The 26,959-nt window shown below is 37.5% G+C and overlaps 1 protein-coding gene across 6 annotated transcripts in view; it reads left to right on the top strand.

Moving 5' to 3' along the window:
* Positions 1–26,959, top strand: part of PTPRM (protein tyrosine phosphatase receptor type M) — a 445,383-nt gene that overhangs the window by 156,727 nt on the left and 261,697 nt on the right. For all 6 annotated transcript variants that reach the window (XM_053979855.1, XM_053979842.1, XM_053979831.1 and 3 more), the window contains exons 6-7: positions 9,432–9,606; positions 17,184–17,477. In XM_053979855.1, coding sequence (XP_053835830.1) covers positions 9,432–9,606; positions 17,184–17,477 — 469 coding nt within the window. The remainder of the gene's footprint in view (positions 1–9,431; positions 9,607–17,183; positions 17,478–26,959) is intronic.

Raw genomic sequence — 26,959 nt, 5'->3', positions numbered from 1 at the left:
TGTTTGGAGTGTGGTGGGAATGTCCATTAAAGGTGGCTTTCCCCCTTGGACACCAAGTTTTCTGCTATAGGTTACCTTCAGCAGCACTAAATGGTACAGCAGGTGCTGTGTACTCTTCCCTTGTAAAATGAGCAGTGAAAGGCACAGCTGGAAAAAGTCAAATGCCTGGTGGTGCAGCAGCTACTCTGAATCTATAGCCTTCCATGATTCTTATGAGATGGTGCCACCGTAACAGTGGAGCCAGAAATAAGCCTTATATTCTCTCCTGGAGAAACATTGAGGAAACCTGGCCAGCAAAACTGCTCTACAGGCTACGCCTCCCAATCCACCCAGACTGGAACACACGGCACAAAAAAGCCAAATGTTGGTAACCATAAAGAAATGTCAGTGAATTTTGTTATTAATACTAAAGTAATTCTGATAGGGGTAGGTGGAAGAATAAACGTCACATCTATCATCGTGTACCAGCCCCATCACTCCTAAATGGTGTGGAAGTGTTACCCAAAATAATAGAATTCTGGTGAAAAGACTTAACTGAAAGTTGTGAAGTTTTATGTTATGACATTACTCAAAACCCTTAAATCAGAAACTCTTCAGGTCAATAAGCACAACAGACCATGCTGGTAACGATTCCAAAAAAAAAACTTAAGGAGATATAAGCAAATTTGAATATTTTATTAAAAACCCTAAAACCCTAAGCAGCCCTTGATGCAGTAGGAAAAAGGTAGCGTAGATAGAGGAAACACGTGCTTTCCTCTGTAGTAGTGCTGGTCATCCATCAGGTTGCAAGGAGTGATAATGGATGGTGTCCTCCAAAGCCTTCCTTCATCACCTGTCTAGCAGAGATGGAGTCTGCTCTGCCAGGAGTGTGCTTGTGACACTGAAATATGCATTTGGCATCCAACTAGTATACCCAACTGTTCCTGCTTGTGAAAGCAGTGTGGGGTCTGAAAATAGAGTATGGGGTCTGTTTAATAGAGGCATTAAAGTTTGAAAAAGCCTTTTTATCACAAAAATAGGGTCCCTCATCTGCTGTCTCTTTGGTAATCTCCAGTGTCCAAAAGAGATTTGAAAGAAAAAGTAAATCTGAAACATTCATGAACTGTAGAAGTTTTGCTTTTAGAGTTACACTGTAAACTCTGTTAAATCCACTGGGACCTTCATTATGGACAACAGTGCAAAACCTTTAGAGACCTGGGGAAAGCATGGCAAAGTTTGTTTGCAAGTAACCTGAAAAATTAGTGGATCTTGATCTTCTGCATTTGCATGTTAGATCTGTGGTGTCAGAAGTACCATGCAAGAGAGCTGTTACTATTTTTGTATTACAAGGGTGATACAAAACTTGAATGCTGGACAAAATACTTGTGGTAACAGGTAACAGGTTCTTGTTTCTTCTTCCTTTTCTTCCTGTTTTTGATATGTATTCAGAAGCTACTAAATATTAATGAAAACTACATACATTGATTTGCAGAAAATGTGCTTATCTGCAAACAGTTATGGACATAATTCAGAGGGGATACACATAAACCTTTCCCTTCCTCCATACCCATATATATATTCTCGTATGATGAACTGACTCATAAGAAAAGTTATTCTGGGATTACCTTTATCAAGGATAACCTTTTTGAAAGGTCAAACCTTTTTGAAATTCTTGTCTGATTTAAAAAATGAAGCAACCCAAGAAACCCATTGTGATGTGTTAGTCTTCCAGTTATTCTGGAGTGTTAAATCATAAAATGGTGATTAGCAGACATAAGATAATGAAACAGTTGACCTGTGCCACAGAGGGCTGGTTAAATTCAGCTTTCCTTTGAAGAGTGCAGGATGTTGGCCTGTTTCTGGATCCTGAAGACTGCCTTGATATGAAACACTGTTCAGCAACAGTAGAATCACTCAAGGACACACAAGAATTAGGGAACTGATGAAATAAATTCAGTAAGTTTTCTGTGGTATGCTGGACCTTTGGGAGGAAGAAACAGTAATTTTTACCATGAATATTGTAGGTAAAATGCACAAACTTACTGCTGGGAGGAAGGTACCTTGTTCAAATTGGAGTTGAGGAGAAGCTTTTTTAAAAAAATACAGAATAAAGGCTGTTGAAGCTGTTTTGAGGCAAGGAGAACCAAAGTAAAGTTTAAATTAAATCCAACGAGAACATGATGGGAAGGAAACAGACCACTGGGGAAGGTGAGTGTTGGGGGAGGGTGCTATTAAACTGTGACTTGATTAGTGTGACTGTCTCAGTAATTAAGACTGAAACCCCTCCAGCCAAAACCCCTCAATATCAGCTTCCCTGTTACAAGAACCAACTTGTGCCTTCCTTACTACTGATTATTACTGCTATGGTTGTCTGTATTCATAGACTGCACGGTCAACATTGAGGGGTTTATTACAGCTTTTCAGCCTCTGTTCTCACTATTCATTCCTCCCATTTGGAAGAATCTATGCAGGAGGCAGTAGTTGAGCCCCTAATGATTTGTCATCCTCAAAGCTGTATGTATTTCTTTCTTGGCTGCTTCTTCCTTACTTGCTTTGTAGGACTCTGTGTCGTTTTGCGTTTGTCTGCTATTCTGCTTGTTTTAAACTTTGGAATAGACTTCAGGATGGCCCCAGAACTTGCATGTTGAGAGTTTTTTCTTCCCATGCTGCCTTTCTTCCTAAGATTAACACTTTTGCAGTGAAGGGAATGGGGGGCATGAGTGCACTGGTTTTTAAGTCTCCTGTTATGCAGTTGCATAGAAAAGGCAGAAAAAGACCTGCATTACTATGCTTTGTATGGTGTGTACCAATGAAAATTAAGGTGATAAACTCTGCTTCCTCATCTTCTCCTCATCACTTTGCTCCTTTCTAGCCCCTCCATAAGCCTGGCATCTGCAGAATACCAAATCCCAGAGTATTTAAATTCCCATATATCTTCTCTTCAGTTTTTAGCAAGGTATTCATACTAGCTCTTGGAATTTTAAACAAAAATAGAAGGATGATGAGAAGTACTAAGTATTATGTACTTCAAAGAATTAAAATACAGAGGTCTGTGAGTTCAACAAAATGCATAGTAGATATATGGATCATTGCCATAATTTTTATCCAAAGTATTAAACTCCCTGTTATATAGATAATTTCCTGGTATTTTGTTTTCTCCAGATGTTTCTGAGGCTGTCGTTTCCTACAACTCATTTTATATTCTATTGTGTGCTATTAAAAATGAATGGAAAGAAGATTTTGAATTTTACATATTTTGTGAGCACTGGCACATTGTTAGAGGAGATAAACTCTTCTTAGCTGCTCTGGAATTTAAAGTAAAAATAAGAAATAGATTGAACAAGAGTTTAGTTTTTGGGTTGATTTTTCTTACTTCTAAAATGTCTGTGTAATGATAACAGATTTTCTCCTGTCAGAATGATACAAAATAATTTCAGTACATGAGTGGAGAGTAACTTCTTTGGTTAAATTACACAGATTTTAATTATTTCAGAAAATGGATTGTCTTTCTTTATTTTCTGTGTTTGTAACTGTGTCTTCAAATAGATGTCAGTGCTTAATATTTGATGTGACTACTCAATGTGTAACTTAAATAGTATTTTACAGTACTACCTGACAGCTCCAGCCAGTGTTTAGGTTTAGTCATAATAAACAGGGACTTCTGGAGGCCTATGTGATTTGAAGAAAAGGCTCAGTTATCAAACATTAAATTACTGAAAGGAGGAACCTTTCTTGAAAGGCAAAATAATAATAATAAAAATAATAGTTTGCTTGAATGCCCATTAGTTACACCTGCAGAGTGCAATTCTCTCTCATAGAAGAATAATTCCAAATAGGACAAAAATAATCTTTTTCTATCATGGCCTTATTACTTGAATGAAATATAGTTGTTAACTTAGACAGATGGAATAAATACAGGATAATCACAGGATATGTGATGGCTCTAATCTAGACTGACAGTTGTCTTGGTTATGAACACAAATCTAGAAATTCAGAGGTAGCCATCTTAGTTACTGGAATTATATGAACTCTGCAAAGCAATTTTCCTGAGGTATTAATTACTATTTGATTTAGATTTTATACATATTTTAAACAAAAATTGCTTCTGGCCTTGCTGGTTTTATTTGAGATCCCACTGGTATAACTCTAATCACAATTTTATAAATGTGCATATTTGGAAGAATGCAAACCCTTTCTTCTGCTAAAAGTATGAAAAGCTGCCTAATCTACCTGTATGGACAGAGGGTGACCGATGTTTCCTTTTAACTCTCTTCTCAAAAATTGTTGATACGTGCCTTGAGAGTGATTATTGCTGGTAGTGCTGGATGTAGCATCCCAGAAGTTCAATACCTTTGAATTGCTGCTATGTTTTTGTTAAAAGTATTTCTGAAAGGTTTAATATATAGATTGTTGCTGCTAAATTGCTGTTCATTTAAAAGACTTAGAGTTAGTTCATTGCCTAGAAGAGCCAGTAAGTGTAATTTAAATAACTATAACCTATTGCTTTTCATTCTAACTTGCCTAAAATGGAAAAATAATGTGCATTTTAAAGTTCTTTTAGCTGTCTGTATATGCATTTAATATGTTGGTACTAGGAGTATGGGTTTTCCAAGCAGTGTAAATCCTGAAGTTAAATTAAGCTTATTTTTATATCCCTATATATTAAATAACTTATTGTTTAATAGAAAATTTATTCTTACAAATAACTTACCAGTTATGTATTTTCATTAGTTGGCTTAAGTAGCATTTTTTATATATGTATTTGGTATTTTTTGAAAGCTTTCTCTGAGCATTTGAAAATGCACAGGTTCATCAGCAGCCAATGGAATCTGTTACTTTCATTTTTGGATCTCAGTATTTATTCTGTGACCATAGTTCTTGTATTCTAAGGAGGTGAGATAGCTCTGCCCAGGGGACGTGGCCTTTGTAGTCCAAGCAGGTCTAACATTAAATGATCATGGCAGCTTCCTCTTTGTAAAGAATGAAGTATCCTGTTCACACAGTTCTCCAAATCCCAGGGGCAGGAAAAGCTAACAGCCCTAATCAGTAGTAAAGCCTCAGATTTTTGTGTGGCAAATCAGGGCTAAAGTAAAGAAAGTTAAAAGAACCGTATTTATCTTTGAATTATATTATACAAAACCAAACAAACTAAACAAAGAAACAAAAAACCCCACCCAGAAAACAGGATGCTACAAATTTGCTCCAACAACCTGTGCTAGTAAGTCTTAATACCAGTACCGTAGTGTTATATTGTAAATCATGAATTTTATCCTCCTTTCTGGAATGGGATTAGTAAATTATAGACTTGTAATTTTTTGGTTTATTTTTCAATAAAATATCATGTATTTGGGGAGACTCAGGCTTTCATGTAAAAAGTGAGTGTTTGCAAGACCTACTGGTAAATTTCAGAATCTCAGAAAACCTGAGATTAAAGTTTTTACAGCTAGTAAAACAGCATATCATAGTGAACTCTTATTTGTGGTAGTTCAGATTGTTGCATTAGTGATTGATGAAGACATACTTTTCTGAAGGCTACTAAAAATAGTTTTTGTAAAGAAATTCTAGCGGGATGTGCTAGTATGTTTAATAAACAAATTTTCATTTGATATGTTATTTTTAGCTATTCTAAATGAAATGGCTGTTGGCACTCAGCACTGGGAGCTTGTACTTTATCATACAGTGAGCTGAAATGGGCCTGTTACATACTGGAAACAAGATACCATACCTGGGTAACTTACTGAAGTCATTGCAGTACATCAGGGGAAACGAAACGTGAACCACAAATAAAGGAAGTGAAGCTGGATGTGTGGGTCCTGTTACAACAGAAATGATTCTGTATTCATACATCAAATTGTAAATAGCATTTTTCAGACTAAAAATAGTTTTCTGCCATTTTGTCCACTGCTGAAATAAGAGTTTGGGAGAAGTTGTAAGTGTGGGGTTTTTTTTTTTTTCTTTAATATTTTCCGTGCAGCCTTTGTAACTGTCTTCTGCAATGCCTATAGATTGAACTTTTCTTATACTTGAATTCATTACCTTCATTACTGTTGCTTTATGCTTAGGCTTAAATCAATTAGGCAATTCTCCTACTCATTTGCTGTCATCCCAGAAGGGAGGGAAAACTTGCTCTCTTGGGCTCTATTTTTTCTTGTGGAACGTAAAGCAATTATGTTTCTTTGTCTTTGTCTGTTACAGACACTATATTTTTCTTGAAAATATATCTCCCCAAAGAGACTAAAGAAAAAAACTGGGCTTTTTTCTTCTCCTTTGAGTTCTAGTAAAAAATAGCATTCATGATTTCACTGCCAGAATACTAGTGATTCTCTGGGACTTTTTGAGTTCTAACATAAAATTAGACACTCTATACTTTGCCTCTATGAGTTTGTAATGTTCAAGAGAAGTCAGTCAGGATAATCTTTATTGATAATAATATCGATAATATTTTACAGCTTTGTTACAGTAATAATAATAACAACGGCTTTTTATTCCAGAGCTCTTTCATGAATTTTGAAGCCACCATTAATAACCTTTTCTCACCTGGATTTTGGTAGAGGGAAAATATGCTCAAATCCTCTGTGGAGCCAAGCTGAGTTACATATAAGGCTTCTCTAGCTTTTTCATAAGAGCAAGTGATGTGGGCCTCCTGAAGTCTGATTTGGCTTCTCTTTTTTCAGTTAAAATTATTGGTATGTGAATCAATGGCATGTGTCACGAAGCCATGTAAGTAAATTATTTAATCAAACTAAGATTTTCTGTTGTAGAACAGCAGTTAAAACATTCAAAATCAGGTGAGATTAGTATATTTGAGAATCAGCAGAAGGTGAAAAAGATTATGGGACCCAAGTGAAATAGTAATTTATTGTAACTGCTACAGTGCATTGATTAGCTCCAATTTCCATTCTAAATATGCATGAAAAAGATGGGAAATACATCCTAATGGGCTGGGTATGGAGCAGTTACCTTCAATGACTGCTGGCAGTTTCTGTGAACACCCAGACTGTGAAGTTCAGGATTCCTACCAGCCACTTGGAGGTCTAGGGGATGGTGTGGTAGGAGACAGTTCTCTGTGTAGGGCCAGCAGGGAGTGTGTATGCATCATATCTTGCATGATTGCTCCCTCTTCATGAACTGCACATTAAGGCAGAAATTACAGTGGCATTGCCTAGTCCTTTCCCTTCATCTCCTTCTCCGTGGGAACAGAAAGAAATTGTTATTTTTGAATATTTACACAGTTCTTCAGTTGTATGGTAACTCATAAAAGTCCTGGTAAATTGTGGATGCAGGTTCCTCGCATGGAAGGGAGGGTTTACTGTGCAGGCTGTAGAGCAGAGGAGCTTGTTCACACTCTGAATGAGCTGAGCTAGTTTAGGTGCTAGAATTAATCAGTGTGTGGCAGTATGTTTTTCCCTAGGGAATAACTTACCCTATTTCTTGACAGGATAAAATAGCCTGCATGCATGTTGCATGCCTTCCTGATGTTGCAGCTAGAAAAATGGGAATAGTGACATGGATGGGTGTAATGTAACCATGAGATTTGGGTATGTACAGGATCCTTCAAGAGCCTGAAGGCTGTAGTAACATACTTTAAAACTGGCTTATGGCTTGTGATTGACCAGCAGTTCTGATTATCAGGATTAATTAAGTTATTGTATTAGGTAAGAAATAATGTGGCTTTTAAGAAATAATCATTCTCCAAACTCCTAATTAACCCACTGCTTATCTCCTGTTATCTGCAGCCATTCTTGCTAGAAGGATTTTACAGTGGAAACACTAGTAAAAATAGTAGTTTTGAAATAGTAGTTTGAAATGTTTCTTTCCAAGTTTAGGTTTTGGTAACTGAGATGCCACGTCACAGAATCTGCTTTATCAGCAGCTCAAACTTCAAGGAATCTTAAGGAGCTGTCAATTACCTGAAGTAATTCTCAATAATTTACAACTGAGTAATTTTTAAGGCGTGATAGCACACTCTTCTTTGGACATCTTACAGACTTTTTTTTTCTTTCACATAAACTTTACATCACCTGTGTTTTCTTTTGAAGAGGAAATAACTCTACATTACTGTGCATTAGAATCAGGATTCATTGTTAATTATGTTGCTTCTTTGGTATAACAGCATGATTAACTTCAACTTGGTTTTGTGGTTTATGGATGAGTTTAATTTTGTGTGACTGTTGTTTAAAACGCTTTTGTTATAACTTGTATTTCAAAGATACTGCCAATTTAGTGGCAGAGAAGATCACAGTAAAATTAGATCAGTATTTTCTATATGTCTTCAATTCTGCTGGAGAAACTACAGACTCCAGGGCAGAAGAGCAGACATCACCAAATATGTTGTTGTTTTATAGGAGCTTGATAATGCAGGACCCTTGACCTGCTTGAAGCTCCTCAAGTCAGAGAAACACACTAAACATACCTGGTGTTATTATGTAGCATCTGATAGTGTATGTGCCTTCCTGGAGACAGTGATTTTTGTGAAGTGCTGGTTGGGGTTTTCCAGTTTCTCTTCATGTTCCAGTTTGTTGGAATACGTATCATTGTATGAAAAGTGCATCTTTCTCGTTTGTTGTCAGTACGTTTTGGTGGTTGGTTTGATTTTTTTTTTTCCATCCAGCTTTAATAATTCAATCATTACACATTTTCTGCATGTTTTTGAGTGTTCATAGTGCACATATCCTATTTCATGGTCAGGTGGAGCATGAGTTCTGATGAGGATTTGAGAGCCAAGTCTCTCTGCCATTATCTTTGTGTCAAAGGACGTGGCAAGTTATCATCTCTGCCTTCTTCTGTCTTCCCCCCTCCGTTTTTTACTCCTTGTGCTCCTTAGCTGTTACAGGACTCTTTTTCTTGTGCCATATATGTAATGTGTTGAATTGACAGCAAGACAGTGCACTGAAATAAAAACTGCCCATTTTCCAGTTCCATGCTGAGGAAGTGAGAGGTGGAGACAGCTTCAGGTCATTTACCTGATAAATCTCTACCTAGTCTCTTCTACCAGAGTGTCTGATAACCCCTTGGGTGGGTGCTGTTATGAGAACCATCCACTGATGTCTCCCTGAAAAATGCATATCCCAAGCAGAAGATACAGGAAGAGAAGAGAAAGCACAGACTGACTATGCTGGGCTTAATTTTTTAAAAAAATAAATAAATCTAAGTATCTGTGTAAAACAAGCTAAGCAAGTAAATGTTACATTGTTCTCAAATCTTTCTATTAGTTAATCTATAAAGAGTTGAAAGCAGCTGTTACAGATTAATGGTTGCCCACTCATGATGAATGGTTTAACTAACATGGGAAGGCAGAACAGTCTCATTGTCACACCTGTAAAAGTAACATGCAGACTTCTGCTTCTATCTTTCCTTTCCTCCTGGGGAACTTGAAAGAAGTAAAATGGGTTGTCAGTATTTTTTTTTTTAATATGACTAATAATACTCTTTATTTTATTTTCTTTGCCTAGGGCATTTATGTACGGGATGCACCTTTGAAGGACATAAAAGTGTTCAGTGCCCGACAATTTGTAGCTCTTTTTAGTGTGGTGAATGCCACGAAGCGGGACGCTGGCAACTATCGCTGCATGATCCGGACGGAAGGAGGAGTTGGTGTATCCAACTATGCAGAACTGATAGTCAAAGGTACTTCACCATACAGATCAGTGTTTGCATGCTCCCTGTATGGAATCAGGGCTTGCAGTTGCTAATGCAGCAAGAATGTCACCCGTAGCCTGTTAGAACTTGATAAGAGGTTCAGTAAATAGATTTTATTTCTGTAAATCTTAAGAGTCTAGCCAGCTGTAACAAGGGAGTGATAGAAGAAACCAGGGCTAATTAACTAGGTACTTGTTGATTGCTGTTCTAAATATTTCCCCAAAATGCACTGTTTAGACCTGTACACCTTTACAAGCTTTTATTTAAAGTATGAACATAGGAATGGCTACTTGCCCCCTTTGTGGAGATTGTATTCTAAAAATATACTTACTACAAAATATGCAAGATTTACATTTCAGTGAACACATAAAATACACATATTTCAGTATAAGGAGGGGTGTAAAACTTCGGGGAACACTTAGGTGTAGGTAGAATGGGGAATAATCTGTCACCAGTAGAAGAGTATGCAAGAAAGCCATAATGAAGAATAAACCATTTTCCAAAAGCAAGAATAGGGTTTTAGTGAATGTGTTGTAGAGAAAATGAAGAGAAACAGGACAAAAGAAGGATGTTGGAAATAACCAGGGTATGAAGATAACAAGACAAAACAAATTGTAGCATGAAAACATAGAAGAGCTATTTAAATTGACAGATAAAAAAAGAAACAAATAGAGTGGGTGAGATGAGAATATAATTATAAGGCATGGTGGAAAAAATGAGGTTATTTCAGTGCAAGCATGAAAAGAAAATAAAGTAGATGGCCAAAAATAGATACATAGGAAAATCAGCAAAGAAAGGAAGCATGGGCTATAACCACAGTAGGAATGATGAAGCATCTTTCAGACCTAGCACCAGTGAAAACAAAGAGGAACGAGCACTGCCTGAAGGAGGCAGAGGGAGGAGTTACTGCATCAATAAGGAGAGGTGCAGGAAGCTAAAGGAGTTCATTTCTTCTCAATCTCTTTGATTCAGGGTGTTTTAATTTGTTAGTGCTTCTTTTGAGGTGCAATAGATGAAATTATGAAGCGTATCATTAAAGCATTTGTGCTTACCCAGATTCTTTCAGAAGATTTGCACTGGGCACTCTGAGCAAGTGGATAGCCTTAGGGTGTAATCCCATTAACTGCTTGTAGAGTGGCAAAGTAATTATGGTAATCCCCATTGCCTGTGTTGGAGCTTTTATGAGACCACCTGCAGGTCATTCCTTCTGACCTAAAAAGACCCATTTTAAGCATTGTGCTGTAAAACATTAGATGACTGTACAGAACAGCAGCATTAGGGGCTAATGAATAAGTACGCTTTCTTATTGATGACGTATAATTAAGAAATGGTATTTCCTAATTTTTAGCAGGTGTTCTTCAATATCAGTTCTTCAAAGATAACAGGTTGATTTCAGTGCAGCTGTATATTTTTTAATTCATTACTATCTGTAAATCATGAAGAATGTACATATGCCCACACTGCATGTAATGTTTATTATACTTGTGAATTGTTGATGGCTTAATAATGGTATATGTAAAAACAGTGGTATAATTACTTCCCCCTCTTTGTTACAAACAATGAATTTAATTCTCTTCTCATTTACACTTGTATAACTAAACTGCCTTAAGAAGAATTTCCTTGGGATTACATTGCTAGAATGACAGGAGAGTCAAACAGAGCATTCCTAAGTTGAAGAGAATCAGTTCTTTCATGGTCTGTTTCATTCTGGTTACTGAACCTGTAACTCAAGTTGCAAAAAGTTCTGCTCTGGAATAGGGCTTTTTTCAAAATATATTTGCTTTCAAGTCAAGGTGTTTGCACAGTAGAGTGGGTTAGAACTCTGTACAACATTCATTCCACTTCACTGTAGACAAAGTTTCACTAAATAGGAACTTACTCTAAGTAGATTCCAATTATGTGTGTAAAGATCTTTAAGCTTTGTAGTGCTGTTGTGGCATGATATTGTGTGGCACTGGAGATGAGGTACCAGAACTCTTGAAAAAGAGCAGAAGGGCTGCTAGTTTCAGGTGCTGCAAATCAAACCTGCAATCACAAAGGAATAGGAATGACATCTTGAAAATGAAAGACATGTAAGAAACTGCCAGGTGTTCTTACCCTCTTCTTTTTTTTTAATCTTCTTTTTTCACCTGAGTGGGCATGTTACAGCAAAATTTCAGCAGTATGGATGGGGGGAAAATCGCAATTAAAGAGCTGTCTGTACTGTTATTAAATAATAATAAACACGAATATTGTCTAGTTAATGAGAAAAAGCTTGTCAGTGAACAATTAGTCTGGCCTTAAAAAGAGGGGAGGAAAGAAAGGGTTTTATTTGAAAACTTGTTTGTGGTAACTTACATGCTTTTCAGAGGATGGTATAATAAAGTATTGATTGTTCTATTTAAATAAATCCTGAAGGGGAGGTTTTCAATTTACCTGAGTGTTTGTTCTGATAAAAAAGGCTGAAAAGACAAGTGCCTTGTCATTGTATGTGCTCAAACGGCACAGTATCCTCATCTAAGTTTGTCAGAGAATTAGATTGAAATGTCATTTCATCTAATGGGAGGCATGAAATTGGCCTTGTCAGATAACCCACTTATTGTAAAAAACATCAGCTGGTATCTAATAGATGACATAAAAGTAATCAAACATTGAGCAAAAGGAAAATACTCGGGTGGAATTGATTAAATGTGTTTGGTGAAGTAAATTAGAGTTCTACATACGGCCCCTAGGTTGAAGTTTCCTAATAGTGGGCAGATCCAACACAGATTAGATTTAAGAGAACAGAATGAGCCTGTCTAGCAGACATCAGATTATTACAGAGTTCAGACTGCTTATTGAGTTCAAACAAGGTAAACCTAGGTGTCAAATTGGTTAAAAGGAGTTTGGCTAGGTTTTTAAGCAAGGGCAGAGAAAGGTAGCCATCTGTAATGCTGGCAACCTAAATGCCTGCATTTTCCAAATGAAAATCTTTTTAACACTGGGAACAGAAACAAACCTCTTCAGGACCTCTAGAGCAAAGATTTTATTCTGGAGGGCAAAGTAATTTTGACATCAATACATAGTAAGAAAATATTAACAATTACTTTCCTGTGGTATCAGTTGTTCTCATGCATTAAATATACACAGATACTTGGCATCTGTTTTTTGCTCTCTCCAACTAACCTTTCATGCTGGATCCATCACTGTCTGTACCCCTTTTTTTACCAACAGTGCTGGCATTAGGACTTATTTTTATTGTCGCCCAACAATTCCTATAATGAAGTCCAGTTTCATATGCTCATTTTTTGGCAAACTGACTGGAGACTTGTATTTTTCAGTGTGGGTGTGTGCTTCAGCCTGGAGTTGGTGAGAAAACCTCCACATAGAAGAGCTGATACAGTTCATCCATCTTAGTGATGTTGCCATAGGAAAGTGCCTGAAGGCTGTGGACTTTGAAGCAGTAATATTTTTTCAGGAGGGTACTAGTTATGTCAAAAATGCTATTTTTCTCTTCCTGTGAAAATAGGTTCTCAAATACAGTTAGTTAACAAACTGCTAAATAAAACCCAGCAAGACCCTGGGACTTCCTTGAGTTCATCTTTCAAATTCCCCCAAAATTCTAAATACAGTGTACAGTATTTAATTGCAAGCGGGGATCTGAGCTCCTCTGGGGCAGGCTGGATCCAGGCACAGGGATCAAGACCTATGAGCTTACCATTTGTGTGCTTTTAGTATACAGCTCTCCATCTTGATGAATCCTTGTACTTCGAGAGTAAAATGGTGACGGATTAACAACGTGGATATTGAGGAGTGCAAGAACAAAAAGCTGCATACGCAGATGAGGGGACCTCATTGCTCTCTACAGTTGCCTGACAGGAGGTTGTAGCCAGGTGGGGCTCAGCCTCTTCTCCCAGGCAACAGAGAAGAGGACAAGAGCTCATAGACTCCAGCTTTGCCAGGGAGATGTGGGTTGGACATCAGGAAGAATTTTTTCCTTGAAAGGATGGTTAAGCATTGGAATGGGCTGCCCAGGGAGCTGGTGGGGTCCCCATCCCTGAAAACATTCACTTAGTGCCGTGGTTTAGTTGGCATCTTGGTGTTTGGTCAGAGCTTGAATTGCATTATCTTGGAGCTGTTTTCCAACACGATTCTATGATTTTGTAGAGGGGAAAAAAGAAGAGAAGGTAAACATACACGCATTCATGCATTTCCAAAAAGTTAGGAAGTAGATCTTGTCATTTTTTAAGATAGTGCTTCTGAGCTGCTGAGAAGAAATGTCTATTTTTGTCTTCTTCAACTCACTTAAATCTTAGAGATTTATATTATTTCCAGTGGCATCTCAGTGTGATGCCTTCTCCTCCCAATTAAAATTTGATAAGAACTGCAGAGTAAAAGATGTTAAGATGTTGTATAAAATGTTTGGAAAATCTGTGTAATTTAAGAACAAAGCAGTTTAAATGAAGGAGTTGCAGTTTCAAGTGTGTTTTCAAGTAATAAAAAGTGCATAAGAATAAATAGTTTACATTCATATATGGCTACATTTGGTTTTATTATCTGTGTAAGAGAAGGGCTGCTCCTTATCATAAAGTCTGTCTTTTCCTCATATTTAATACAAATTATCTATTTCTGTAGAGTCACCTGAGAGCACCTGCTTAAAGCTTTCTGTCCCCTACAGACCTCTGACTTTGTAAGGTAGCCACTGTTTCCTTTCCCTAAGGGATTGTGCCCATTGTCATTTGTCAGAGAATTCAAGAGGAGGATTGAAGTCTAAAAAGCATAAAATTTGAAATATGGATTCACTTACCTTCTTTTTTTTTTTTCAGTTAACATTCTATTTTAAAAACCTATGTTTAAAAGGGCTTCACAGTACTGAATATATTTGTCTACTTGCTTCAGGAGGAGATCTGCAAGGAAGAACTCCTCTTTAAGCTAAGTCATTGTACTAAATAGCTACTGCTACAAACTTTTTTCTGCTGTCAGTTGAAAATCCTTCCTTGAACATACACAGCGCTGAAATATCAAGTCTATTGTACTGTTTCATAAAGGTATTAATTTGCATGTTATTTAATTGAGACTACCTCAGTGGCTGCCAGTAAAACTGCTTTTAGTAAAGGACAGTCGTGCTGCAGTGTGATACTTACCTAAGTGATTCAAACTCCTCAGCATCCTAAAAATATTAAATCATTCTGTCAAAACAAAAGACAGAAGAATACATTTCAGACTTCAGTCTTAAAATAATTTAATTATATTTGGTTATACAGTGTTTGTATTAGAGGGTCTGCTTAATTGAGTCACATGTTTTTAACCAGTCACTTAATATGAGCATCATATTTGTAATGAAAGGTTGATTTTAGGTAGTCTCGATCTCTGGTGAGAAGGTAACTTTTGGTATTAAACTATGTTTATAGTATGAAATTGCAGTATATGCAGGCTTTGCTGAAATAATGTAACTTTAATTAACCTTTTCATTGTGGTTCCCGCCAAATGAAAAACATGCCCCGAGGTATAAAAAGACAATAAAATACTGTCTGTTTCAAGTACTTGTAATATTTGGAATGAATTGGTGTAACCACTAACCTTAGTGACCTAACTCCTGAGTTTGCATTTTGAATGGCACTTCAACAGCCCTTAGTAGCATTTGAAACTTGAACGTAATTAACTGTTCTTTCAGCATGGCTAAGTAAATGCCCTAGGATCCTCTATAAAAGTTCCATTTCATGTCTTGGTTCACAAAACAGCCTAATGATTTAAATTGATGCTAAATCATTTTGAGTCAAGTCGGAACTGTTTCCAGACATACTATCACTGTATGAAGCCATACTTTACATACTTTAGGAAGAATAGTTTCAATAAAGCTACAGTATGTTTCTAACTCAGCAATTACATCAGTTTGCCATATATTGCTGTTGACATAAAACTATGCTTTCACTGCTGATTTGAATATCTAAACAATATTTGTGTCCTGGAATCTGCCACAATATTTTTATAGCTATTATTATATCTATTCCAATTAGTAATGCTTAATAGATATCTTTGGAGATGTTCTGGTTTGTTGCCCTTTGTATTGTGTTCTTCATGATAGTAATCACTTAGTTTTGTTAAGATGAAAACACACAGTGATGACGCCTGTGTTTGCTGGTTTGTAGTGTTGTATTTCAGCAATTGCTAACAGATTGCACAGATCGAAGCTTGCATACAAGTGTACCCTGCTAATTAGAAACACCATCAATCTGAGGCACAGCTAATCTTCAGTGTACTTAGTGCTCTGAGTTACTCTTTCTATAAATGAAAAAAGGTGGAATAGCATAGGATAATTATGTGTTTGTTAAAATAGCATTTTTTCTATTTCTCAGGAAATACTGAATGCTTCCCAGAGATCCTTTCTCCCTATTGTTTCATTCTTTTATGTTCTTTGCTTTAACTGTGACTTTGAAGAGCATGACAAAATGATGAAATACATAAATTCAACTTCTTGTCTGTTTGACTACCTGTATCTCAGTACAGAGGGAAATGGTTAGCAGAAGAGGCTAAATCTGAATCGAAAGCTTAGGAAAGACAGATGTCCTGTGTTCATTGCATATTCTATGTAGCCTTAAGAAGGTGACAGTGTTTGCTGATAGATATGTTAAGAATAGAATAGAATATTGGATCAAATAGTGTCTTATTACTATGGCTTGATTCCATTCTACTTGAATATATTTAACCAGCAGGAAGGCGAATTTTTGACAGATAGAATGCATGAAAAAGCAGAGTAATTTAACCAGTAGGGAAAAAAAAATTTGTTATTTACCTTTAAAAAAAGATGATGTCTGCAAATTATTTCTGCAGTCTAATTTAAAATAAGATGCCCATCTCAGAGTAAATTAAAGTGAGTTTAAAACTTTGGTCAGTTTTGAAATCTTCAGAATCCAAACTATCGGGTTATCACATGCATGCTTGTTCTGTGATACAGAGTACCCTTTCTATGTGGTAGTTAGTGAAAATAGCCATTACATGAAGTAGAAACAGACCTCTAGTAAAAACTCAAGAAATCCCCCAGCTTTCATTTAACTGAAGTATAGAACATGAAAAATTACTGTACTTACTCCACTTACATGGAAGTCTGAAAATATAAAGGCTGAATATTTAAGTACATGAAAAATAATTATTTTAAAAACTCATTTTGTTTCTGCGCAGAAATTTCTGTTCTCATTATGTGTAAGGATGGGCTACAACATAAATAGCTTGAAAACATTAGTTGTGGGTAGGATTAATATTAATATCCAGAATGAACTGTATTTGTATGAGAAAACCTGAGATTATCTTTCTTTTTAAATTGGGAGTTGCCATGGAATGTTGAGTGAATAGAATTCCATTTGCACCTGATTTGAAGTTACGAGGTTTAAACCAAAACCTTCAGGTTAAAATCTCCAACTGCATAAGCAAATGAATCTGAATATTGCAGTTAATGAAAATAAATCAATTGTAGTGGTGATTTCTTCATATCCATGTTTTTATGCAGTCACCTCTAATGTAGTACAAAACCCTTGCTTATTTGAATGTTTTAGAAGTAAAAAAAATGGAAGTGTAATCATAGCTTGTTATCATATCTTACTGTTTTTCAGAGCCACCAGTCCCCATTGCTCCACCTCAGCTGTCCTCAGTTGGTGCAACTTACCTCTGGATACAGCTGAATGCCAATTCCATCAATGGGGATGGACCTATTATCCAAAGAGAAGTTGAGTATCGAACTTCAAGTGGAAGCTGGTATGACATACAACCCGTGGACTCCACAAGCTACAAGATTGGGCACCTGGATCCTGATACAGAATATGAAATCAGTGTGTTACTTACAAGACCAGGTGAAGGAGGAACAGGATCTCCTGGCCCAGCTCTCAAAACAAGAACAAAATGTGCTGGTGAGTACTCCAAGGTGATAGGAAAGTTGTAAGCATCTTTCTAGGGCTGAAGACATAAGTTAATTCACTGGCAGTTTTTACTGTCTGTCTTAAACCAGTAGGTTGCAGTAATTAAGACTGAATGGTTTTAAGTATAATATATTAGCATTTTCCAGCTACAGTGACCTTGAAAGCAACATTCCGTGCCACTGTAGACTGTAGATGAAATAATGACTGTGCATGCTTTTTTTTTTTCAATGTCAGTTGTATCAAACTTGTAGATAAAGTGGGAAGAGATCCTGGGTAACAGCAAAAGCATTCACTGTTGAGTCTCAATTAGCAGATGAGGTTTAGCAAAGGACCACTTTCTTGAGTGACTGACAGCATGTCTCTTGACTAAATGAGATAGTGCAATTTCTGGTGCGTTGTAGCAATCTTGGCCCCTGTTTTGGATGTTATAATTAATAGAGTTGACCTCTGATTGTAACAGCATACAAAATTCACCTATTACACAGAAGCAATTGTAGGATAATTTTCAGTAAGACTGGCAGTGATAGTAGTTTGGGATTTAGCCACTCAGAAAATAATAGAGGATACTGTGACCAGGATTTTCTTTGGTAATTACTATTTTTCCCCAATATTTTGAATCATCTCTTTGCTGCTGTAAAGGTGGTGGAAGATAGGCAGGAGTGTAGCTAGAGAAAATGGGAGTAGCAAGGGGTATTAGCTCATTGTTCCTAGGCTTTTAAGGGATTACTTAGTCTTACTTGCCTTTTGAACTCAAAAAATTATGTACTTCAACAGAAAAAATATGTTTCCATTGCATATACTTTTTGTAAAGTCACCTGGCCACCTGTCAGTGAGTAAATGTCATTTCAGTTGAATTGAATTGGTGTGATGTCAAACACAAAATGAAATATAGTTGCTGTCAGAATCCCACTTATATGTTCTAAAGATGCAAACTTATACAAGTACTAACTCTCTGATGTTATTTTTGGCATTTTTTCTTCCTCTTGTTACTGGAAAAAAGTATTTAATGAAAAGTACCCAAAAGCAGTACAGCTAAATTATAAAGTTAAGTATTTTGTATTTATAAGATTTTCTCTACTAGGCTAAGATAACTTCAGCTTAGTCAAAAGTGGAGCATAAAAATGAAGTATAGTTCCCTTCAGGAGGGTTTCTGGGTCACTGTGCCCTTCATAACAATGTAAAATGTCTGTCTAGACAAGGTAAGTACATATTTAATACACAGTTATTTCAGTTATTTTAAAATTAAAAAGTTTTTCTAATGATTTTTTCATCTGCTTGTATAATCAGGTAGTAATGCAGTACTGGGTGCTGTGTAAGTGAGCCTGTCCCGTAGGGTTGTGTTGTGTTACCAGTCTTGGATTCGTCACAAATCCAAAATGCAGTGCCAAACAGGCTGCTGTGAGGGAAATTTAACCAGACTTAGTAGAGAGTGATATCCGCAGTTTTAGTTAATATTTAAGAATATCATCTGCTTTCTGTTTTCTCAGTGGTACATACTGTTGAGTATTAAAACAGGCATTCAGTTTCATAAACCAGTGTGTACTGGAAGTGTTTTATTACCTGGTAGTGTCTTGTAATACATCAGAATTATTTGTGTTTTCATTAAGCTAAACAGTAACATTCTTAAATTAAAAGCAGAAAGTTAAATGACTGAAAAATGTAAATTGAATGATGATATTAAATCTGTCTGTACAAATTGGTTTTTTTTTTTTTTTTTTATAGCAGAAGACCCTGCTTTGAAGGTGTAGTGGTTATTGGTTAACTGTTAGCAAGTGACATGCTAATAACTGGCCCAAGGGTTTAAAAAGAGATGCTGATAAACTAATGACGGTATAATTAAGCTGGGTAGGAGTAAAATAATGCCAGTCTCCAAAGCCTACCATAGAATTAATAAAACAGGAGTCTTTAAGAGAAGAATCATTGCACCTTTTTAATTACTGTGATAATTGCATGCTGCTTGCCTGTTCCCTAGGGGAAGATAGTGAACCACTTGGAGACTTGAAGCAGTATGCTAGGCATTCAATAATCTTAATAGTTCTCCAAAGCATTTGAAATATGTTTTCATTTTAGCAAAATGAGATTTCAGAGGCTTCTAATAGACAAGTCTTATCAGTAACTTTACTAAATAAAAGCATCTATAATTAGAATGCAAAGAAAAAAAATCTCTCCAGACTTGGGTGCATCACACTCACTGGAGCAGTTGTCACTTCAGAAAGTGCTTTGTTTCCTTTTGATGAAACATAATGCAAGTGCTCTTTCAGTGTAATTCTCAGAAAGCCAAAGAATTACGTTGAAGTCTGGATTAGATTTAACCTAGAATGTGGAGTTCAGGTTTGAAGTAGTTTAATGGATTTTGGCCATGGTGAGCCACATTTCTGTCAGACTTAGAAAGAATGGGTTTTCTCATTTAAAGGTGTGAAAAGAAGGCCTTCCCAGGTTGTCTGGAATTTAAATCACCTGTTCCTATGCTGAAAGCTCCCTCTCCCCACAACCATCTCATATGATATTGTGAACCTAGAATACAGAATGCAGGGATAGAGCACCCACAGCTTCTCTGGGCAATCTGTTCCAACTGCCTCACCACCCTCACAGTAAAGAATTTCTTCCTAATATCTGATCTAACCCTACTTCCAGTTTGAAACTCTTCCCCTTTTCCTATCACTGTTGTTCCTGATTGTTCCAATCTGACCCCAAACCAGTGGAACTGTCCATAGTAAAAGTGAAGTAGATATGTTGAAGGATTAATAAGATAGACTGTGTTTTGTAGTTTCTTCTTATCCATATGTCATCGTTTGACACTGGCACAATGCCAGTGCCCCCATGAAAATACACCTTTGTAATAGAAATGCTGTGAGATGTTATCAGGAACAGTGCAGAGCAGGCCCAAGCTTAATAACAAATGAGAAATAACCACTTTATTAAACTACTACTACTGTAAAAGACACACACACTAAATCCAGGATGAAGACCCTCCAAAACACTCCTCCTCCCACCCAATTTCCAAAACAACCACAGTGAGACATCACCCGGGATTCCTGATCAAGTTGCCACCCTTCAGATAATCAATACTCAGTCCATCAAGGGAGAGAGGAGTCTCTCTTGCACCATTGACCCCCCCCCCCCCCCCAGGAAACACAGTTGCCACCTCCTGTGTTTCCATGTCACACATGGCAACCACCCAGAGAAAAATCTGCCAGTGTGACACTCTCCTTTCCATGTCACAGTGCTCTCACCACCGTGCATGGACAGACTGCTCATAGGGCTCCTTTAAGGATGCTTTGCCACGGACCCAAAGATACAACAGTTCAGCTTCTCATCTTGGGACTACAGTCCCCCCCACTTTCCCCTGGGGCCAAGGGTCCAGGAACAGAGATCATCTTCTTCCCGAAGACAGAGGGCATCACCATTCCCTCCTCAGCTTTTCTCTGTTCTTGCCATTCCTGTGCTGGCGGTTGCTGAAGCAGGTCTCCTTGGTTCACCACTGCATCCCCCTAAAATGCAGTCTCTATTGCAGGAGAATTTGGTTCAGTCTATGGCTAACAAGAAAAGTCCAGACAAAAGCTACTCCATCATCTCCTCCCACCTAAAAATTTCTTCTTCTAACATCTCAGGTCCTAGACTGTCTCTCTTCCACTATAAATTGAGGAGGATTAATATTTTACAAAGCCTTCATTTTCCAGGATAGGGTTAAAAGTTCAGACTCCCCAGACAGCTGAAATCTCTGCCCAGAACTCCCAACTCCCACACTGGGCATCTTCCCCATCTTCTTCCTACCCCCCCCCCCCCCCCCCCCTTCTCCTCCTCTGCCAGCAAATCTCCAGGTGCCATCAGGCTCTCTGTCTCTTTCCCTTTGGGGGGGTGGAACAAAGGCATCTCTGTTTCTCTCCACCCTTCTGTCCGCAGGAGCTGGCTCGGTTCCAGTCCTTCAGCCCCCTGGTCTACCTTGACCAGGCCATATGGCTTCCCCTCCCCCACCCAGCCCATGGCCAGGCAGGGGAGAGTCTGCACTCTCTGACGACCGGAACAAAGAGACAGTTCCCCTGGGAGTTCTTGCTTTTAACCCCCTGTGTTCTCAGAAGCATGTCCATACCTTCAGTGGTCACTCCAGGTGCCAATATCCAAACCTGACCACTGATTGGTTTGACCCAACTTCCTGAAAAAATTCACTTCCATGTCAAACCATGACACCATATCAGTATTTCTGTGGGTAGATTTATTTATTTCAGGGCTTTGCAGCATGCTTTGTCTTTGACATTCGTTGCATGATACAAATCTTGATCTGGTCTGTGTCTCTGCATTCTGGTGATGAAACAGTGCCCCAGTTAAAGCACACCTGAATAATGCAGAATTGTTAAATGAGCTCTTGCAATTTTTTTTTTTTTCCCATAGCCCCTCTGTTAGGAGATGTTATTTCTAATTTATGTTGTTCCTTGCATCGACTGGTGAATAGATATGTCTTAAAGACAGCTACCTTAGGAAGAAAAGTTAAAATAAAATCCTCCCTCCTGCTAAGGGAGGGGATTGTTAAGGCCCCCTAGGGAAAGTTGTTTTCTTTTTCTCATAATTTTTTTTTCACTGTGACATTTGGCATAATTTCTGAAAATTAGCATATTTTCCTTTACTGAACCAGAAAACTCCACTGTAATTTAAGGAAATTTAAAAAATAAATAAAAGAATCTTCTGATGAATTATCCCCAAACTGTGGAGTTTTTTTAACAGTCAGATCTCTACTTCTTTGTGCTAAGACACAATTACAACCCTGGAGTATTTGCAAAAACAATCACTGTCAATTTAACCAATAATTTTGATACAAAGAAGTAACAGGAATGTTTTAATTAACATCGTTGATTTTGCTGTCTCTTCTATCCCGTCACCTGAGCTTGTCAGGAGGAAAGCTGTTACTCCCAGTACAACTGAGCTCTTAAAACACTGCTGCAGGTTTGTTGTAAAATGTCTGGTACTCCTAGAAGGCTTGTTACAATCTGGAAGAACAGAGCAGAGGAACTCTTTAAATCCCCTCTCTTGAAAAAGAATAATCTTTGTTTTTCTCAGTTCACTCATTGCTTTGCATTGAGCTGGTTAATCTTCCAAGGTGTCAAAATTATTTCACTAGTTCTGTGCTGCTCATTGGCATCCACTGGCATTGTGAAAAAAAAAAATCTACATGTGTCGGAATACACTGATAGAATGAGTATCCTCTTCCCTCTGATCAGTTCAGACCTGCATCAGGTTGCACCAGGCAGAAATATCTCTGGGCAGATGGCACAGGCCAGGAACTGTCTTGAACCCTGCATTTAAATTCAGCGTGCTCAGGTATGCTGGACAGTACTCAGTGCCACCATTGACATCCTGCCCCTTGACATAGAGCACTGTCTAGGTCCTACAGAATGGACAGTCTGTATCTTCTTGTGCACAACATTCTGAATAATAAGTCAGTTTTGCAGTTGGTATTCCCTGTTTTGCAACCTCCCACCTTCTTTTGTTATTAATTCTCTTGTTAATCTCTCCCTTTGTCAGTGTCCCTACCCTAGCCTTTCTTGAAACTCAGTGGTGCTTACTGCTGATTCCCATGCCCTTCCCCATTCTATGTCACTATTAGGAAAGATGAGTTCCTTCCTAAGAACTTCTCTAGGTTGAAATGGCAGCTGCTTTTCTCTGTCCTTCACGACTTCAATCTCTTGACCTTTTTGTCTCAAGAAAAGAGGAAGGATCTTAGTGCCGCTGGGAATTAAGTTATTCCTTCTCATTGCTATACCGTGGGGAGCTGCCTATGAAGAGGTTCAGGATTTTTTCAGACAAGTAACAGAGTCTTAACATTGCTTAGTTTTGTGATCATAGGAAAATGTCAACTTGCAGCCATACTGCAGTTTTTTTCCACAGCTCTTTCTCTTAGTAATTTTCTTCAGAAGTTTTAACCAAGGTTTTTGCAGCTGTGTTGTATGAGAGCTAGACCTCAGGTCAGAGACACCTGAACCCTTTGGAGTAGGGTGCAGATATTGCACCATTTTATTTTCTATGGAAAAGTGCCATGATATCTCCATTCCTAACCTGAAACTGTAATAAACTTTAGTAGAAAGTTGCATTGATTTATCATAACTAGAGTCCACAGTGAACTTACATTTTATTTATGGTTTTATTATGGAAGTAAGATCCTACTGTATTGTTCTTTTTTTCTAATGCCTTTCTGATAAACAAACCGTCTCATATAAGGTCACTTTCTCCTAAGGGTAAAAGCTATTTGGATTTTCTGCACTGTAGCAGGTGAATTGCAGCTTTCAGATGTGCAGGAGATAAACTGAAAGTTTTTAGTAGAATTCCAAGAAAATACTGCATAGTGAGATATATATGTTCATGTGTGTGTCTGTATCACTGGTCACTTACTTGTTATGGGGAAACAAAACAGAAAGTCATCTTCTTGGAAGGGGACCTTCAGAAAACACAAATGGTTTTCAGCATTGATTAATGTATGAAAGCTCTTCTTTGGCATCCACTTGCCTGGAAACAAGTGCCCAAGGTGCTGCTTACTGAGATGACTTCTCTGATGCCGTGTTACAGAACAGCTTCCCCTTGTGTTATCAGGAATCTTGGGTTGGGAAAAACCCAGATAATCCAAATTCCTCCCATATAAAAATCTCTTTAAATCCAGTTCTGTTCCTCATTGCTTCACAGTCTAGAATTTCCCCTAGGAGTCCTATAAGTTCTTGGGGAGGGGAAAAAAAAAAAAAAAAAAACACAAAAAAAAACCACACAAAAAAAACCCCAAACAAACAAAAAAAAACCAAAAAACACACACACACCAAACAAAAATCTACAATCTGCACAGTCTCACCATAAACCCTGGGAAGATGATGGAACAACCAATCTTGGAAACCATTTCCAGGAATACAAGGGACAAAAATATGATCAGGAGTTGTCAGCATGGATTCACAGAGGGGAAGAAGTCATACTTGATGAACCCAAACTCCTTCTGTGGTGAAATGGTTTTGTAAGTGAGTAAAGAGCACTGGAGATACGCAGAAGTTATCTGGACAAGATGCTGTAGTTGGCACTGGTAGAGCAAGGGTGGTGCACAGTGAGGGTTGGACCAGATGAACCAGACCTTTCCTACCTCAGCTACTCTGTGATTCCAAATTTTTGTCAGAATCTTGAAAGAGAAGCTGTCACCATGGAGTTTGTTAAATTTTCCTAGACTCTGCTTTAATATGCAGATCATGATCTTTCACTATATTCCTGTCCTCGTCTGAAGCTGTGTAAACAGTGAGGTATGGTGTGATGGAAGACTTTATCACAGACAAAAGTTTGGGTTACACTGCATTGTTCTAGTTGCTTCTCTAGATTTGTGGTTGCCAGTCATAACGAAAACAGAACATTTTCTTTTAGGAAATAAACACCATGAGAGTATCTGCCCCTTCATATCAAATGTGTCTTCCCTTTGCAGGAGAAATCACAGGTTGGTTCTCCATTCAGTGAATCTTCAGCCTGCGAACACAAAAACTTCTAATACTGGCAACCAAGAGAACTGGCGTTATATAGAAATTATTAATAGCTGCACTTTCGTGTCTCCATTGGTCCCTAAATAAATAGTTTTTGGTTAGATAGAGCATCCAGAGATCTCACTTGAGAACTAGAACGTTTTCACTCTCCACCACATGAAGGGGAGGGGAAAAAAGAGGACAGGAAAACTGCTGCAAGTATGTAGGTCTGTTGGCTCTTTCTGACATGTGCTGAAGTATGAGAGGAATATAGACACAGTCTAGTGTTGGTAAGGACACAGAGCATGAAACCTGACTTATCAGATCAGTTTGTTTTGAGAAGCTGCACATTAGAATAAGGAGAAACATTTGGGACTCTTTCCTGACAGTTACAGCTGGGTTAATATACGGATGGAAACAAGAGTGTATGTAAAAATAACTGCCATGTCTTTGATTGTGTGAAAAGCAGACATATAAATGGTGACTTGTTTCTTCACTTTAACAGATTCTCATTTCAAAACATTTGCAGAGGAAGAAATTAACCTGTTCTTTGAGACAAATGAACCTTCACTAACTTAGAGCAGACCTGAGGGGCAAAATTATTAATTTCACATCTGCCAGGTGGAGGCAATGTGAGTAAAACATAATGACCCTTAAGGAAAACTAGATAATATGATTTCTCTTGTGACATATCTTCATCTCCAGTCTTTGTTGCAGTCTCTTGTTAGTTACAAGGATAAGCTCAAAAACACTCAAACAATTATTGTACCCAACTTCAATTCAGGTAGAACTGCTTGTTATGGAGTGAGAAAAACCCAGCAAGCTGGGAATATACTGGTTATAAATAAAAGACTGCCATGTGGGCAGCTTTAATGAAAGTGGTGAATAATAAATACTTGCAAAAAATTCTGTATTTACAGGGCATTCCTTAGTATTACTCCATTCTGAACAAATGAAATACAAGCTGTTTCATAGATGCTTTGAATATCTCTTCTCAGAAGTATATTATTACTGCAGATTTAAATGAATACATTGGTACTCTGTTACTAAAACAATTAAAAATAACAGGAAAGGGCATTCTGTGTATTTTCAGTGAAGTTTCATGGGTGCCTTGAAATTTATCCTTACCAACTTTATGCTAAGCACTTTCTCCCCTCTTTTGAGGCCTATTTTTACATAAGCTATTCCAGTTCTCACATGCAGTTATACCATACTGTCTTTCACTCACAGGCCAACTTAATTTTGAATTATGTTAATCCTTTGGCAAAAGCTTTAGCAAATGAAATAGCAAAGTACGACTTTTCCTCTGACTTGGTTTTATCCAAAACCAAAGCAAAATCTTCTATACATTTGAAGTGACCAGTGTATATTTACTTCATTTTGTGTCTAAAAGAATAACTTATTGTGTGTGCCAAGGAGTGTGTATGTGTATATACAGACACATACATATATCCCCATCTCTTTTTCCTTCATATATACATATGAATGTATCAACCCTATGGCCAAAGAGAATTTAGGCTCTAAAGGTCAGGTTTCTTTCTTAAAAAAAAAAAAAAAAAAGAACTTCTGAGCCAAGTCTAATAACTCCTTTTGATTTAGGAATCAGGAAAATAAGATGTACCATAGACATCTATGATATTAAATATCACCACCTTATGAAAGTAATCACATTTTTCCTTATGACAGACCTGCATGGCAGGAGGGAGCACCCAATTAACAACAAATCTGTTGTCAAATGGAGTATTTGATGTTAGACTTCTGGTTGTCTGCCCTGAGCCTCCCGAATGGAGGCACTAGTTTGGCTCGCTCATCTTCTGGAATTAAATTCTGGCAGTACTGTGTCAAACCAGTTTAAATTTTAAGTAAGTTATTTGGATGAAATTTGCCAGTGGTTTTAAAGGGTGTTGAAAGATGGGAATGGATGAACAGACAGGCATGCTCCTTGGTTTTAATATTTTAAGGCTCACTCTTTTGTTTGAGACTGTTAGACCGTATGCTATC

This window comes from Vidua macroura, chromosome 1, assembly GCF_024509145.1.
Source record: "Vidua macroura isolate BioBank_ID:100142 chromosome 1, ASM2450914v1, whole genome shotgun sequence".
NCBI lineage: Eukaryota > Metazoa > Chordata > Aves > Passeriformes > Viduidae > Vidua > Vidua macroura.
The sequence above is the reverse complement of the archived record's forward strand: the minus strand, read 5'-3'. Positions and strand labels throughout refer to the sequence as shown.